Source organism: Columba livia, chromosome W (assembly GCF_036013475.1).
Source record: "Columba livia isolate bColLiv1 breed racing homer chromosome W, bColLiv1.pat.W.v2, whole genome shotgun sequence".
In the NCBI taxonomy this organism is placed as follows: Eukaryota; Metazoa; Chordata; class Aves; order Columbiformes; family Columbidae; genus Columba; species Columba livia.
In genome coordinates, this window is record NC_088641.1 from 23,502,563 (window position 1) to 23,520,803 (window position 18,241).

Genomic DNA, 18,241 nt, shown 5'->3' on the forward strand with positions numbered 1-18,241 from the left:
ACGTGTGTGTGTGTGTGTATATATATGTACACATACTATGGCAGTTAATACAGAAGACTGTAATAGAAAAGGTCAGTTACTGACTTCTTAGTAAATAGTTGAGTAATCAGTGTAACTTCATCAAGTATTACTTAAGTAAAGGCAGCAATACTAATATGCTGTTGCATTAATGTAGTTGTTCACTGTCTTTTTGTGCTGACAGGGTATAGTATTCTATACAGGGAGGTGTCAAACTGCAGGTGACAGAAAATCTTAAGAGTCTCATATAAAAATCAAATACTTGAATTGGTTTTTTTTAAAAAAAAAAAAAAAGAAAAACAAACAAATAAACAAAAGCTAATTCTGGAGTTTGATTTGGAGTTTAATATAAAAATTGATCCTTGCAACTCTCCAACCCAAATATCTGCATTAAAACCAAAACAAAACCAATCAAACAAACAAAAAAAAAAAACAAAACACCACCCACAACACATTGTGTAGGGAAGAAATTGAGCTACATGTCAAATTTGTCAGAGCTGCCTTAGATGGAAGTGAGTTGCCCAAACACCAGAAGGGATGGGTAATAGGAGCTTGGATTAATCCTGTGTTGATCTTTGAACCAAAGACATTCAGCTTTCTTTATCCAGCATTGTTATGCTTATTGATTCATATTTTGGATTCATATCTTCAAATTCAGTACAAAGATAAAACGAGTCCTTGCTTGTTCAGCCTCAGTTCCTGTGCATTTAAAAAAATAATTTAAAAAATAGGTTTGATACAAATTCCTACAAATTGTGGTTTGAAATAGCTGTTTCTGTTCAGTTGACAAATGTGTGTGTACATATCCATAAGCATACTGGCAGAAACCAAATGATCCAAAATTGATGTAAACCCAACGGAGTTTCCTTGGAGGTTTTTGTATTGGCTTAACAGACTCTGTCAATCTCAGTCTTGGTAAGCCAGGCTGATCTCATAGGCTATTCAGTCACCTCTGAGTTTATTCTACATGTGAATCTCTAATGGTGATTGTTATACAAGGTTGTGGTTTTTGATGCATCCTAATAAGTTTGAAAACAGATGAGGTACTTGGAAACTATGTAGACAAACCAGTTGACAATGAGTTCATGTCATTAACTTTATAGCTCAGTAAAATAATGATTTTGTTAATAATTAATATATAGGCACCAATAGTGTGTTCAGTTAAAGTAAATTAATAGTAATAGTATCCTTTCTTTCTTTTAGACCCTATTGTTTATTGCACTTTCTTTTTTAAAAAGGGGAATTATGTATATGTGAAATGCTGTTATGGACTATTTATTCAGGTTCCCGGGATGGTTCAATGGGTCTCTGGGAAGTCACAGAGGATGTGTTGTCCAAAAGCAATGTCAGGCATAATCTCTCTCAAGTTCCTGTCTATGCCCACATAACACACAGGGCTCTGAAGGATATCCCCAAGGAGAACACCAATCCTGACAACTGCAAAGTCCGAGCATTGGCTTTCGACAATAAGAACAAGGTTAGTAAGATAAGCAAGACAGCTGACAAGTCCTAAAACTGTCCATATGTATTAGAAAAAGAAAAAAGTAATCTAAATCAAATATACAGAAGAAGCAACCTAATATTTTTTCCCTGATCCTTTTGCATCTTTCACATATGAGATGGTCATATTTATCTGCTGTGTCTGCTTCTTCCCCAAGTGCTTGGAGAAGTCCAGTAGAAAAATTAAAAAATCATATATTTTCAGAAGGAACAGTTTTCCCATGGGTTTGATTTTAGACTTGCACTCTAAGGGGGGCAGATGAGGGATGTTTATGAGAAGCAGATAAAGCACCAAAACACCTACTGCAGCTTGAATTCCACTCTTGAGTGCTCTTGCTGCTTTTCTTCACCTTTCGTGAAGACAAGCTAACATTCAGTTGGTTGCTGTTTTGATGGCTGAATTGTTACTGGATTGCTCAGCAAACTAGGTGACTGACACATCAGTGCTTACTTTTGTGTTATTTTGTTGGTGTTTGACAAACAGTAAATTTAACCTCCCCCATGCTGATCTCTTGTTATTGCTAGAGATGAATTGTACTGGGGCAAGTGGGAGTAGCAATTCACCTCCCACTACTTTTCTTTCAGCCCTCAACAGAGAAGGTCTGAAGCAAAGATGGGTGTGCCATCAGAAGCATGGTGTTCCTGCAGGCTTTATTTTTTCACTATAGCTGTTAATTACTCCTCTGTGATGAAGACTACATGTAGCCTTTTCAGTATAGTAGTGCCTGGAAATAAATGTTTACTTCAGGGTCAGAATCGGTACAGGAGCTGCTGTAGAGAATTGCCAACCCCGGCTCATAGTGTCTAATAATTCATTATTTGATTGAATAACAAGATATATACTTTTGAAAGTTTCTTTTTGTTATTTACTGTTTCATTAATTCTTATTCTACCTAGCACCTTTGTGTTCTGTCAAGATCAATATAAAATGAAAATTTATCTTGATAAGAATGTACAGGATTATGGATGAGTTCAGTCTGGAGTATGCAGCCTGCCTTGTAGAGAGTTTGTAAGGACATCTATAATACAGAAACTAACTCTTACCTTTTTTTTTTTTTTTTTAATAGGAACTGGGAGCTGTGTCCCTAGATGGGTATTTTCATCTTTGGAAAGCAGAGCACACACTATCAAAGGTGCTTTTCTGTTTGTTGGTGTAAAATTTAAAAAATTGCCTAGCAGTTAAGGCTGTTCACTATTCTTCATTTCCTTTAAATGCTTGAAGAAAGAGCAGCAGTGTTTGTAAAACACTTAAAAGCTTTATGTAAAATGAAATGTCCTAAAAACTAGAACCTGGGGAGAGAAACTTCCCACTCCCTTTGTTTTGGAGGGTGGGAGGTACTCTTAACTTTCTGCCAATTCTGGGTGAGCTGAAGTGAACTGTTTCATAGAATCACAGAATGTTAGGGATTGGAAGGGACCTCGAAAGATCATCTAGTCCAATCCCCCTGCTGGAGCATGAACACCTAGATCAGGTTACACAGGAACATGTCCAGGCAGCTTTTGAATGTCTCCAGAGAAGGAGAATCCACAACTCCCCTGGGCAGCCTGTTCCAGGCTCTGTCACCCTCACTGTGAAGAAGTTTCTTCTCATATTTAAGTGGAACCTCCGATGTTCCAGTTTGCACCCATTGCCCCTTGTCTTATCATTGCTTGTCACCAAGAAGAACCTGGCTCCATCCTTGTGACATTCACCCTTTACATCTTGATAAACATTAATGAGGTCACCCCTCAGTCTCCTCTTCTCCAAGCTAAAGAGACCCAGCTCCCTCAGCCTTTCCTCATAAGGGAGATGCTCCACTCCACTAGAATATGATGGATACTTGATTAGCAGTGTTCATAAAGTAATTTGCATTTATTTAAGTGTAATTGCAGATCAAATGCAGTAATATCTATGCTAGTGTATAAGGTAAGTTTTTTCAGGTGAGAGCTGATGTCTGTGTACTCCTGTTAAAGAAATAACAGCAGCTTAGATAGATGTAAAACAGTTACCAAAATGTCCATTCTTCTTTGCATAATACTTGGCTTCAGCCTTTATCATCTCAGTTTGGTTCAGATGAGGCATCCAATCTCCTTCAGGTTTCTCTTCTCTGGGTCAGGTTGTTGCTTTTGTGTTAAAGTTCTGTTGTCGTGATGAACTTATTTTTTAGCTGCATTTTGGGTTTTTTTCTGTGCTGGTTCAGCTGGGATAGAGTTAATTTTCACTGGAAGCTGGGAGGGGGGACAGCCAGGACAGCTGACCCAAACTAGCCAAAGGGATATTCAATACCATATGACGTCAGGCTTGGTATAAAAATGGAGGAGCTTGCCAGAAGAGGGACTTGCTGCTTGAGGAATTGCTGCTGTCCAGGTCTCTTGTTCTGGGACTGGCTGTTCAGCACAATTGTGTTCAAGTGAGAACTGCGGACTGGGGTTTCTGCTCTTCCGGGATAGAGTATACAGAACCAGTGTTTGCAATTGATGCTTGAGAGCGGGCTGGGCATCAGTTTTCCAGGTTGGTGAGCGATTGCATTGTGTATCCTTCACTTTGTATATTCTTTCATTGTTATTATTGTTATTGTTTATCTTTTCACTTTTGCTGTCCTGTTAAACTTTTTTTGTCCCAATCCATGGGTTTTACCTTTCGTTTCCTGATTCTCCTCCCCATCCCACGGCGGGAGGGAGGGGGGAGGAGTAAGCGAGCGACCGTGTGGTTCTAGTTGTTGGCTGGGCCTAAACCACATAATTTTCACTGTAACTTCCTTAAACTTAGCTTACAGAATCATTCTATTAATGTTTTGATCTTTTCTCATAATGTGTTGATTTGTCTTTCCTCTGTTTCCAGTTACTTTCCACAAAGTTACCATACTGCAGGGAGAACGTGTGTTTGGCTTATGGTCAGGAGTGGTCAGTGTATGCAGTAGGATCACAGGCACATGTCTCCTTTCTGGATCCCAGGCAGCCTTCTCACAATGTAAAATCCGTCTGTTCCAAAGAACGAGGCAGTGGTAAGAAACTTGTCAAAGGGTGCTTCAAATGGTTTGCCTGCAGAAGTAGCTATTAAGGCTGCAGTAAGATAAGCTTTTAATAAATAGGAAGTCTTTTTCATGTGATAGACTAAATCATTAATAGTATATAGTGTGCCTTCTACTTATTTTTTACTGTGTCTTATTCTGTTTTACTTCATCTCAAAGCAAATCCAGTCTTCGTACCACTATTAATACTGTCTGTTCTTGCATTTTTCTCTGGGAATGGAAAAAAGCATGTTGTCTGCTTAGTGCTATCATACTGTGAGTCTGTGCTGTGAGTGAATGCTTACTTTGTTATTTTAAAGCCATGAGCGAGACTCTTAATTTTCAATGTGTATTTATTTACTTTAAATATACAAAAGCTCACAAGCTCAGTCTTAAAAAAAAATGCTGATTTGAGTGCTGTTTTCCTTTTCTGATGTGGATGCAGTATGTCCAATTTAATCTTACACCAGGGCCAAGTATGAGGGCTTGCAGGGTACATGGTCCCATAAGCTTCTTCCCATAACCTTTTTTCCTGAGCATGAGAAGGCACTGTGCTATGATGCACATTTTAAGCCATATTAATACCAGACTAATCAATTGCAGTCCTTATTTAGCTTGGCTCTAGGTATCTATCTCTTTATTGGGCAAGTTATCAAAAGAGAACACATGGAGGTAAGGATTAGGAAAGTTTTATTTATGTGGTTACTGGAGTTTGAACAGTGCTGTCTAGATAAATGTCAGGATCTGCTTCTTTCAGATATGGGAGAAGTTTCTATAATATAAGAAAAGGTGCTTCACCAGCAACAGCCTTTGTCCTGACCCACTCAGTGAGGGCTCTGTGGAGGTCCTGACATGGTCACCCTTCAGTATCATAGGGAAGAAATACCAAGACACTGGAGTGTGGTGCCCAGTGGTGACTGGTGGCTGAAAGTTTCTGCACTGAGTATGTGATAATCTATGCTGGGGGGATGATCTATGTGTAGGTAGTATCTCTGGGGTGCTAGTTCATGTCTAGAGAAAGCCTTTGTTCAATGCTGTTTTCTGTTCTGCATAGTAGGTGGATTTTTTTTTTTTGACATGGTGGTGGAGGCACTTAAGTAATATTAATTCAAGATACCGAGTGTTTCAACTTTCTATTGATCTCATTGGGACTTGGAGTGGTGCAGCACCTCTAGAAAGGAGGCTGTTTAGTGATTTGCAGACTAAAATCTGGGTTGACTTTTAAGTGCTTTGAAGTGTTACCTGAATGTGCTTTCAGCTTCCAAATGCACCTACTGAACGTGTTAAATCCACGTTAACTTCAAATCATTAGCATTGTATACAAAAGCAGGTCAGAGAAAGGTTGTAACTTAATAAGACTGGAACTGGGGCTGTTTTTTACCTAGTGTAACCCTGACTACTCTACACGAGAAGGTAACTAATGCTTTTTAGTGCATCTTGTGTTGCTTTTCTTAGCAGCTGTACAGGGAAGTGCAGGCCCTGGACTCTAGTTCTTGATCTGCGAGAGGAGAGCTTACCGTGATCAGTTTTAGGCACAGGTTGTGCTTTTAGTTTGATAGGAATGATTAATCTGAGGTACTTCAGCCCCTTAGGAGCCAATTTGAAGTACTGTTCTTGAAAACCTGTTCTAAACATCCTCTTAGTAGTGTGTACATCATGGATTCCTTCAGTTAATTTTTTTTATTAGAGGAAGATCCACAGTTGTTCTGCATTTTATAGCTTTTTATTAATAAATTGCATTGAAAAATATATGCCATCTGCTTTCATACTCCATCACCTGTTTCTGTTAAGTAAGTATTCTGCTAGGTTATTTGTTGAGCACTTTTGGAGCAAAAATAAGAAGAGGTCCTCTCTTGTGCCTTTCTCCTCTTATTCAAGTGACTGCTCTTGCCGATTGCAGAGGGCTTAAAGCTTTCTGCATGTATTTGCCAGAGCCAGGCCCTTGCAATGGGGGGGGGAGGGAGTGGGGGGTGTGAGATGTCTCCAACTTGCTCAGATGCATTTGTAGTTCTCTGAACTAAAGTGGATATTTTTATGTGAATCTGGTAAATCTATTTTAACATGTGTGAGACTTGCACAGTGGTTTCCCATCTATTAAGCCTGCAGCCAAGATTTCACCTCACATCTGGATCGTGACAACGTGACCTTGCCTGTTCTAAGTGTGTGTCACAAATGCTGGTGGCTGTGGATGTAACATCAGGTTGTGGAAGCAGAAGGATGAGGATGTGTTTCTAGTTAGGACTCTGTACAAAGAGGAAGGGGAAACTCCCTGGCTGCATCTACACCTCTTGGATGTCTACTGTCACGTGTCCTGCTGGGTGTATTCCAAGATGTTACGAGTGTTGTGACATTCAGCCTCACTTGGTACGGTGACAGTAGCTGGCATAACTCACTCTTTTCTCCTCCTGTTTGAATGCTTGTTTAGGCTGTAATTCAGTGGTACTTTGAAGAGGGTTTAAAAAGCCTTAGAGTTTATAACCTGGTGTCATGTTGTGCAGGAAGGAAAAGCATAGATGTGGTGGGGTTTAATCTGAGTAGAAGAGTTGTTTGGGGTAGAGTGCTTACACAGAACAAACCTTGTGCGCAATAAATAGAGATGAGATGACAGGACATTATACAAATTGCAAATTCCTACATGCATAATCTCCCCAATACTATTTCCAAGGGATCCTTGTTTAGCTGAGGCTTCAGATTTAGATTTTGTGAAAACAAAATGTACTCCTTTTACCCAATCTAACAGTGTAACTGAATTGTGCTAGAATGTTTTTTTTGGACTGGAAACTTCTTGTAGCTTCCCATGTGCTGGTGTAACATGGTGGTACTTGGGTTATAGGATTCTTAGTCTGTTTTCACACTAGGTGAAGTGCTAAAAGTGCCAGCTACAAAGAATAAGGTGCGTTTGTGTAAGAATATTTGAGCAGGGATAGCCTCAGAATTATTTAAGAGCCTGATCTATCTTAGCAGCAAAGTGACTAGTGATTATTATGGCTATACTTGCTTACAGCTAGCCTGTTGATCAGCAAAATGCATTTGGTGGCAGCTGGGACAGTAATTTTTCTGACATAGTCACTTATTGCAGCTTGGCAGGTAGCTAGATAGAGTGTGAGCTCATGGAGGAAACCAATGTGATGTTCTTTCCTCTGTCTGCTGCCATGTACTCACTCATGGTGTGTTCAGGTAGAGGCTCATGGCAGACAGAACAAAGCTGCTCCTGATCCTAAATGGCTTATGATCTTTGTTTATCTGGCAGAACTGAGGCCTGCTGAGAATGAAGCTTCTTACTATGCACCATCAGTGTAGCTGATGGCCTCAGAAGAAAAGTAGTATATGTAATTGAAGCTACTGTTTCAGTAGTATCCATGGGATTTATCTGCATTGCTCCATAGCAGTGGGGAAACTTGTGTTGTGGAGAATACTAGTAGGTAGTTAATCTTAAAGAAAATATTAGACATCAAGCAGCAGCACTGCAGAGCCAAAGCATTCATCTTCCTTACTGCATTTTATGTCCCTTCTCTGTTTGACAGGTATTCGATCGGTGAGCTTCTATGAGCACATCATCACAGTGGGAACGGGGCAAGGTTCCTTATTGTTTTACGATATCAGAGCCCAGAGGTTCCTGGATGAAAAGCCCCCACATGGCTGCTATGGACAGAAGCAAAAATTAGGAGGAAGTGAAATATTGAAGTTGAATACTGGGAAAGGCTGGCTGGTGAGTAGCTTGTAGCTGTAGGAGACCTTTTACACAGGAGTGCCATAGGGCTTGAACCCGTTCTTTTTGTAGTAATGGGAACTATTGTATGAAATGCATCCCAGTAAAACAGTGATTATGTAACTGATAACTGTAATCATGAAAAAGCAAGAAGTGCTGCAGAATTGCTTTCTATAAAAGCTTTATTAAAGGGTATTGAATGGTTGGTTGCTTGAGTATAAGGCATACTGACTACTGTTATGCACTGATTCATAAATGAACTAGACTTTATATCTTTATGTTTTTGAATGTAATCTAACTTCTAGTTTTCAGAACCTCAAACACAAAATACATTGTCTTCCTATAAAAATGTGGTACTTGGTAAGAGAGATTTAATTTGTGTGCAATTTTAGAAATTGGCTTCCTGAGGTAATGCCATGGCAGATGCTTGAGCTCAATTTTCTGTATGTTATCATTAAGCAGTTAAGGCTTTGTCTAACTTCTCTCTAGCATCTTTTGTATCATTGTGTGTAACTTTAAAAACTAACAAAACTTGATATCTTACCTACCCTTCACCTTCCCCCCTCCATTGTTTGGCCCAAATGTCTTCAGAAAAAGCTTCAGGACAACCCTGGTATCTTCAGGTTGATCTGTCTGAAGCTTCAGGGAGTATTAAAAGAAAAAAAAAAAAAAACAAACAACTTTTTTAGGCTCTGGAAGCTACCTTCTGCTTTTATGAAGGTTTTGGGTTTGGCAACAATAACTATCTAAACTTTCCTTTAACAGAATCATGATGAAACCTGGAGGAATTACTTTTCTGACATAATTTTCTTCCCGAATGCTGTTTACACCCACTGTTACGACTCATCTGGAACTAAACTCTTTGTGGCAGGAGGCCCCCTTCCATCAGGACTTCATGGGAATTATGCTGGTCTCTGGAGCTAATGATAACTCTTTATAAATGCTGATCTTTACAAAGATTTCAACTTTTCTTTCAATTTTTTTAACAACAAAACTGTGTGTGATGACATTGATTTCTGATTTAAATGTAAGTTATTTTTTGGCTGAGTTTTCTGTTGGTCTCCAACAGTCTTGTACATCTTTTTGAACCAGTTTTTTGCTTTAACCTCCTTGAGCCTTTATATGAAGGGGTTTTGAAATACCTTTTTTTTTAAATTGTATTTACTTCAAATGACTCTTCCCCCATATTTAGGCTATCTTGGCCATGTGCCTCCCTCCCCTACTTTGCTGTGAGGTGGGATTCCTTTCTTATAGAGTAGTTGCTCCTGGGCTTTCTGTGAAAGTCTAAGGGCTGTGTGTCTGCAGATGCTTTGTCTCAGTTACATTACCTGGATTGAGGACTAATTGTAATTAAAAAAAATATTTAAAATATTTGTAAGAGAAAAGCTACTACTTTATCTGCAGAGCCTGGCCCTGGCCTGGGTTGATCTTATTTTTTAAAAGTACAAGTCTAATGACACTGTTTATACATAGAGAAATATGGTAATTTTAAGATGTACTCATTGGAGCCCAGGGATGGATTCCCCAGGAGTATTGCCCATCAAGCCCAAATTGCAGAAGTGCAGGAGTTCTCAGAAGTGCATCTGTATTTGAATTGCAGTTTTCAGCCGTGCCAGGAGCAAAAATTGATCTTCTATTCCTTCTCTGCCTGTCCCAGGTATCAGCTTGCACAACTGGACTTTGCATAGGCTGTTCTGTATTACATTGAGGGCCTGCAGAGGTGCTGAGAGGAAATGGGGGCTAGGGACATGAGTGTTCTTGTCATTCAAAATGAACTAAATCTGTCAATTTTCCAGATGAGCCAAAGTTCCTTAGTATGCTGCTGCTGCAGTAGCTCATAGGTTCTTCATAAACTGCCTAAAACCCAGGACCTTTTTTGTCCCAGGTTATGGAAATTTTTCCATTTTACCTGTTCTGGTTGGCCATCTTCTCTAATAAGCCAATGGAATAAATAAACTTTTTTTTTTTTTTCTCCAAGCTTAAAGAGTGCATCTTGGACTTGTCTAATGCAAGCTAGAAGCTTTCCATGTAGCAAGATGACTTGCTGTTAGCTCATGTTGTGCTAGCATCTGCTGTCATCCTGCTTGCTATAAGAGATGCTCAGTCCTTCCCCAAATACCCTTCTGCCTTCTGCATTCAAAATCCCTCAAACTTCACATAGGATTGGGTGGGGAGAATAGGTCCGATGCCCTTCAGGTCCAGCCATGAAGCATGTGCATTCCAGGGTGATGATCTTGCCTAATACTCAGCTAAAATGCAGGACTCCAGGGTGTTCCTCCTAGCCTTCTGGCAGGCACCAAAATCTGGGCTTGTTACTGATGCTTCTGCCCTCTGCTGGGATGAATGCCTTTCCCCTGCCCCTGTCACCTGTGAAGCACTGTGCCTGTACCTCATTGCTTTAGTGCCAAATGGGCAATTGGCTGAAGCTGAGAAGAAAGACGAGGCTGGGACATGCTCTGTTCTACTGTCTCTGCTGGAGATCACAGCCACCACTGTAGAGTAGTTCTAGTCCCTTACACAGTTCCTGCCAGACTGCCTAGAGCTAGTCTGCATGTGTCCTTGCAGTCCCTCTCATCTTTGTACTCAGTATCTTCATCACTAATGCCAAGCAGTGAGACTCAGGCTTAATGTCCAGCTAGTAGTGGAGACTGAGATGGGAATCCTGCAAGGAATGCAGTTTTCTCCCATACAGGTGGAAATCCTGGCAAGAGAAGAGCTCTCCCAGATGTACACCTGTCCCGGAAGTATAATTTTCTCACACTGAGCACTGACATGGGTGCTTTGCAAACAGATCTTCTTGTGGTGTTTCATAAATCTGCTTCCCTTGTGGGTTGGTTGCTAAAACTGAATCAGTTCATGGTGCTATTTGTGTGGCTATTTAGGCTTTTCTCTGAAAAGGGGCAAATTATATACCATGGGGTAGCAAAGGAGCTCTCAAATTTTATTTAGAGTTGTCCATTGTTTTTTTAAGATGATGTAATGGTGCCTGTGTTGCTCTGTGATGGCAACATACTGCTTTGGTTATTTTAGGGGTTTTGAAAAGTGGAAGTATACAGAGAAAAACAAATCTTGGTGAAGTATGGCAGGCTGTGTATTTCGAGGATTACTCCTCCAGCTACTGTGTAAGACCTCTCTGTCACAGGGAACATGTTCTGGTTAGTTTTTTTACTTGGGCTTGGTTAGGTTTTTTTTTCTTGGGCTTGGTTTGAGGTGCTTTTTCTTTTTCTCCTCTAAATAAACTAGACACTTGAATCTGAGTGTCCTCCAATTCTGCTGAAACAACAGTTACTAGTTAGGCATTTAGTGTCACCAGTACCAAAGGAAAACTCCTGGTCTGGAAATCTTAGCCCTGATGTTGATCTATTAATTGAAGCATATTCCAGATTTGGGTGAGGGGGCAAAAAGGGTATTCGTATGGACTGAGCTTTAGCCTCTAAACACAGAGGCTGATCTTTCTGCAGAGTTAGCAGAGTCTCTAGGTGTTACTGAAGAGGTCACCTTAGCACCCCTGGAAAGTGTTCCTCTGCTGACTATTTTCTTCCCTTTTTTTCTACACAGGAAGCTTTGGATGATTCTCAGAAGAATATAAACAATGATGTAAAATTCCTCAAGTCTCACATACTTCTGTGAATTCTGCTTTCAGGGTCCATTCTTGCAAAGATGGTAACTTGTCATAGGGAAGGAGCCAACCTTGTTACTGTATGAAAAGCTCCCCCCAAAAAACTGGAAACTAACTAGACAGTGCTGCAAGCACACAAACGAATTGGGCCAGAGATAACTTAATTTCTAGCCTGTTTCAGTGGTTTTAAATAATAGAATCATAGAATACCAGGTTGGAAGGGACCACAAGGATCATCTGGTCCAATCTTTCTTTGATTCTTTGATAACAGCTGGTTTTATAAGACACCAGTCTGGACACTGATAAGTGGGAAAGGTTGATCTCACAGGGGCAAAAGGATGCTGGGACAGGAATTAGCAGGGCTCATTTGGAGAGCTTTAAACTAGATTCGAAGGAGGATGGGGTTGTAGCTAGGCTTGCATCAGTGGGGCAATACTCTAGTATTGATGAAGACTGGGAGGCCTCCCATACCCCCAGGGTGAAATCAGTGTGCTCAGCTCGCTCCCTGAAATGCCTGTACACCAATGCACACAGCATGGGGAATAAGCAGGAGGAGTTAGAAACCTGTGTTCAGTCAGGAGTTTATAATCTGGTGGCAATTACAGAGACATGGTGGGACAGCTCACATGACTGGAATGTGGTCATGGATGGCTATGTCCTTCTCAGGAAAGACAGGCCAGCCAGGCGTGGTGGTGGAGTTGCTCTTTACGTGAGAGAGCAACTACAATGTACAGAGTACTGTCCAGAAGCGGATGAGGAGCGAGTTGAGAATCTGTGGGTGAGAATTAAGGGCCAGGCTGACAGGGGTGATACTGTTGTGGGTGTCTATTACAGGCCACCAGATCAGGATGAGGAAGTTGATGAGGCCTTCTACAGGCAGCTGAGAGCAGCCTCACAGTCACAGGCCCTGGTTGTTGTGGGGGATTTTAACTACCCTGATGTTTGCTGGAAGGACTACTCTGCCAGCCAGCCACAGTCCAGGTGGTTCCTCCAGTGCATTCATGATAACTTCCTGATGCAAATGGTGGAGGAGCTGACTAGGAGAAGTGCACTGCTGGACCTCATCCTCACTAACAAGGAGGGTTTGGTTGAAGCAGTAAAGGTTGAGGGCTGCCTTGGCTGCAGCAGCCATGAAATGGTGGAGTTCAGGATCTCATGTGGCAGGAACAGAATAGCAAGCAGAATTGCAACCCTGGACTTCAGCAGGGCAAACTTTGGCCTTTTCAAACAATTACTAGGGGAAATCCCATGAGCAAGGCTGCTTGAAGGTAAAGGGCCCCAAGATAGTTGGCTAGCATTCAGGAACTGCTTCTACCCAGATAAGAGCATCCCAACAGGTAGGAAGTCAAGGAATGGAGATAGGACACCTGTGTGGTTAAACAGGGAACTGCTGGGTAAGCTCAAGTGGAAGAGGAGAGTTTACATATCATGGAAGGAGGGTCTGGTCACTTGGGGAGAATATAAGGCTGTTGTCAGAGGATGTAGAGAGGCAACTAGGAAAGCTAAGGTCTCCTTAGAATTAAACCTGGTGAGAGGGGTCAAGGATAACAGAAAGAGCTATTTCAAATAACTGGCAGGTGAAACTAACACTAGAGGCAATGTAGGTCCACTGATGAACGAGGTGGGTGCCCTGGTGACAGAAGATACAGAGAAGGCAGAGTTACTGAATGACTTCTTTGTCTACTCTGCCGGCAGCTCTCCTGGGGAGCCCCATACCCCTGAGGCCCCAGAGGAAGTCAGGACAATGGAGGAGTTTGCCTTGGTTGATGAGGACTGGGTTAGTGAACAGTTAAGCAATTTGGGCATCCATAAATCCATGGGTCCAGATGGGATGCACACGCGGGTGCTGAGGGAGCTGGCTGAGGTCATTGCTGGACCACTCTCCATCATCTTTGCCAAGTCTTGGGAAATGGGAGAGGTGCCTGAGGACTGGAGGAAAGCAAATGTCACTCCATTCTTCATAAAGGGCAAGAAGGAGGACCCAGGAGGATCCTCACAGCTAAACTGAGGAAGTGTGGTTTAGACGATCGGTTAGTGAGGTGGACTGTGAACTGGCTGAAGGAAAGAAGCCAGAGAGTCATGGTCAATGGGGCAGTCTAGTTGGAGGCCTATATCTAGTGGAGTGCCTCAAGGGTCAGTACTGGGGCCAGTATTATTCAGTATATTCATCAATGACTTGGACGAGGGAATAGAGTGCACTGTCAGCAAGTTTGCTGATGACACCGAGCTGGGAGGAGTGGCTGACACGCCAGAAGGCTGTGCTGCCATCCAGCGAGACCTGGACAGGCTGGAGAGTTGGGGGGGGAGAAATTTAGTGAAATATAACAAGGGAAAGTGTAGAGTCCTGCATCTGAGTAGGAACAACCCCCAGTCCCAGTATAAGTTGGGGAATGGCCTATTACAGAGCAGCTTAAAGGAAAGGGACCTGGGGGTCCTGGTGGACAACAGGATGACCATGAGCAAGCACTATGCCCTTGTGGCCAGGAAGGCCAGTGGCATCCTGGGGTCTATTAGAAGGGGGGTGGTTAGTAGGTCCAGAGAGGTTCTCCTTCCCCTCTACTCCGCCCTGGTGACACCACACCTGGAATATTGTGTCCAGTTCTGGCCCCCTCAGTTCAAGAAGGACAGGGAACTGCGGGAGAGAGTCCTGCACAGAGCCAGGAAGATGATTAAGGGAGTGGAGCATCTCCCTTATGAGGAAAGGCTGAGGGAGCTGGGTCTCTTTAGCTTGGAGGAGACTGAGGGATGACCTCATTCATGTTTATACCTATGTAAAGGGTGAGTGTCATGAGGATGGAGCCAGGCTCTTCTCGGTGACAGCAAATGATAGGACAAGGGGTAATGGGTGCAGACTGGAACACAAGAGGTTCCACTTAAATTTGATAAGAAAGTTCTTCTCAGTGAGGGTGACAGAACACTGGAACAGGATGCCCAGGGGGTTTGTGGATTCTCCTTCTCTGCAGACATTCAAAACCTGCCTGGAGACATTCCTGTGTAGCCTCATCTAGGTGTTCCTGCTCCGGCAGGGGGATTGGACTAGATGATCTTTTGAGGTCCCTTCCAATCCCTATCATTCTTTGATTCTCTGAAAAGCACAGTCCAGACAAGATGGTCCAGCACCCTGTCCAGCTGAATCTTGAAAGTGTCCAATGTTGGGGAATCTACCACTTCCTTGGGGAGAGTATTCCAGTGGCTGATTGTTCTCAGCATGAAAAATTTCCTTCTTGTGTCCAATCAGAATCTCCCCAGGACTAACTTGTCCCCATTACATCTCATCTGTTCTGTGTAACTCCTAGTAAAAATGAAGTCTCTATCTTCTTTTTAGACAACCTTTAAATACTGGAACATGGTGATGAAGTCTCCCCTAAGCTTTCTTTTCCCAAGGCTGAACAAACCAAACTGTCTCAGCCTTTCTTCATACAGCAGCTTCCCAGGCCTTTGATCATTTTTGCAGCCCTTCTCTGGACCCTCTCCAGCCTGTCCACTTCTTTTTTGTATAGCAGGAACCAAAAGTGAACACCGTATTCCAGGTGTGACCTGACAAGTGCTGAATAGAGTAGGATAATGACTTCTTTGTCTCTGCTGGTGACGCCCTTGCTAATGCAACCCAGCATCCTGTTGGCCTTCTGTGCCGCAGCAGCACACTGTTCACTCATGTTGAGCTTGTTGTCCACCAGGACCCCCAGGTCCCTTTCCACAGAGCTACTCCCCAGCCAGGTAGATCCCAGCCTGTGCTGCACTTCAAGATTATGTTTTCCCAGGTGCAAGACCTTACACTTCTCCTTGTTAGCGATACAGATGTTAAGTTTCAGAATATTTTATGGTTAGTCATATGTCACTTTTGGTCCAGTCAGTGTTAGAAACTGAGGCAGAGAAAGGTGATGATATGTCAACTGTCCAAAGTTGTCCAAAGTGATAGGAGAAACAGGAGAAAAAGCTAGCTTTTTTTACTTGATTTGGTTTTGTAGCCCTACTGGTTTAGATATCAGAATTCCAGGATCATGGTGAGAAAAGCAGGTTTCCCATCAAAGCGTGGCAATGGCTGTACAGCAGGGAATCTCTTAGCTCCACATGGAGATGAGTTGGGTACACCCCATTGTTTAAATGGCAGATACACCCCTGTGATGTATGGAATTCAGTCTGGTGACTGTGCTTCAGTAGCTTCTTGAATGGCTCACTGCACTCTGCTGAGACCCAGTGGCATTTGTGTTTTCAGGCCATCTTATCTTTTCCAATGTTTCTCAATTATTTCCCTCCTTTGCTCTTTCCTGCCCTCTGTTTGGGGTTGCTTCCTCCATCCCAAATCATCCCAGTCTTTACTGTAGCAATATTGTACTTGCAGAGGTGACCTCTGTCAAGCAGAAATGGGCTTGCTGGCATTTTGTCAAGCCATGCTACAAGACCTTCAGTTTGCTCTGTTTTAAACTGAGTAGACCTTTGAGGCTGGCTCAGACTGTAGAACTAGGCAGTTGCCATAGTACGTTTCACTAATGGGAGGATTACACAGTAACAGTCTATTCCTGGGGGGTTTATCTCACATTAGGCACATGAAGGAGAGAAAAGAATTTTAATCGTTACAGACCTTCAGACTTTTCTTCCTACTACTGACTTTTCGGTCACATGGGATCTTTTGTGCTGCCGGTGAGTGTAGGAACCAGTTAATTTTACTGCTCAACTCTTTTCAGTGGACTACCATGTTAATTTGGGTATCTTTGGGTATTACATTTTCAGTATTGATAATCACATGTAATCAAACTAGTGACTTAATTATGAGTTCAGTAATACCCAGCTTGTACAATTGGGTGTTATATGATGGACATTCCTAAGGAAGCAGAAGCTTCTTTGCAATGTTGGCTTGAGCACAGCAATGAGGGCGGTGCTCACCCTCTTCACAAAATACCTTATTCCTGGTAATTCCTCTAGTTTTCTCCCTTGAACAGTCAAGTCAGACAGGGAAAATTGCTAGTGCTTTCCTTGGGTGCTTTCTGGGATTGCTGTAAAGAAGTGAGTCCATTTGTTTGGTTCTTTCATTACTGCTGCTAGTGTTAGTCCAAGGTGAGTAAATACCAGAGCACAGTTAATAAATGTTTGTTTCTAGTCTCAGTTGTTCATTTTCCACATAGATCCATTTTTAAGATTCACTGCAAGAGTACCCAGTGATCTTACTGGACTTAGTCTGTCCACAGAGGTTACATTAACATTGTGGTGACTCTTGTGACTCTTAATGAGGAGTACACCTGAACTTCATTATGGGGATATATTTGCTGCCTCCATTTCAAGTCTTTGGCAGCTTTTTGTATCATAAGGATTAAGATACTTCTGTATCAGTTATTCTTCTCCAGAATTTCATCCTCTTCCTTCACCTGAGCACATGCTTTGTATATAGCTTGCAGCTGCAGGGTTAACAGATTAAAGTTATGATCCAACTTTGTGGAGTGATGATTTTGGTATCTTAATTTTTGCCCCTCAGATGAGGGGCATTTACTGACCTTGTGAATTAATGTCCCTCACGTGGTGCAGATGTGAAATAAAGTAGGTTTGCCTAGGCCCTTGGTGGAGGTCACCTGTTTTGTTTGCAAGAAACTAAGAACAGATGGGCTGTCAGTTACTGCATCTTGGAAAAGCAACAGTATCTTTCAGCAGTCAGGTGGGAGCTCTGAGATCTATTTGTGGTGGTCTGATACCTTTATTTTCCATAAACCACTTTTCCAAGGTATCTGAGAGGGTGCACTCAGTCCCACTGTCTGTGTCACTGATGAAGATGTTAAATAGTACTGGTTCCAGTAACAGACCCCTGAGAGACACCACTTGTCACCCATGTCCATCCAAACATTGAGCCATTGACCACTACTCTTTGGGTGTGACCATCCAGGCAGTTCCTCATCCACTGAACAGTCCACCCATCAAATCTATATCTCTCCACTTTACAGTGAAGGATGTAGGGGACGTATCGAGGGCTTTACAGAAATCCAGATAGACGACATCCGTAGCACTTCCTTTGTCCACTGATGTAATTACTCCATCATAGAAGACCACTAGGTTGGTCAGGCAGGACTTGCCCTTGGTGAAGCTGTGCCAGCTGTCTCAAATCACCTCCCTGTCCTCCATGGGCCTTAGCATAACTTCTAGAAGGATCTGTTCCATGATCTTCCCAGGCACAGAGGTGAGGCTGACAGGTCATTAGTTCCCCTTTCTACTCTTTTTAAAAATGGATGTGATGTTTCACTTTTTCCAGTCACCAGGGACTTCACCTGACTCTCATGACTTCTCAAATATCATGGAGAGTGGCTTGGCAACTACATCAGCCAGTTCCTTCAGGACTCTGGGATGCATCTCATCAGTTCCCATGGACTTATGTATGTTCAGGTTCCTTATGTGGTCACGAACCTGATCTTCTCTTACAGT

At 42.3% G+C, this 18,241-nt stretch overlaps 1 protein-coding gene across 2 annotated transcripts in view; it reads left to right on the forward strand.

Moving 5' to 3' along the window:
- The window catches only part of LOC135577197 (DDB1- and CUL4-associated factor 12-like), a 103,470-nt gene that overhangs the window by 25,764 nt on the left and 59,465 nt on the right, over nt 1–18,241 (forward strand). Inside the window, exons 5-9 of one of the 2 annotated variants that reach the window (XM_065045097.1) lie at nt 1,302–1,495; nt 2,586–2,651; nt 4,340–4,502; nt 8,033–8,217; nt 8,983–10,194. In XM_065045097.1, coding sequence (XP_064901169.1) covers nt 1,302–1,495; nt 2,586–2,651; nt 4,340–4,502; nt 8,033–8,217; nt 8,983–9,141 — 767 coding nt within the window. In that variant the 3' untranslated portion in view covers nt 9,142–10,194. Of the gene's footprint in view, nt 1–1,301; nt 1,496–2,585; nt 2,652–4,339; nt 4,503–8,032; nt 8,218–8,982; nt 10,195–18,241 lie in introns of those variants that run through there. The other variant, XR_010468766.1, reaches the window with a different exon arrangement.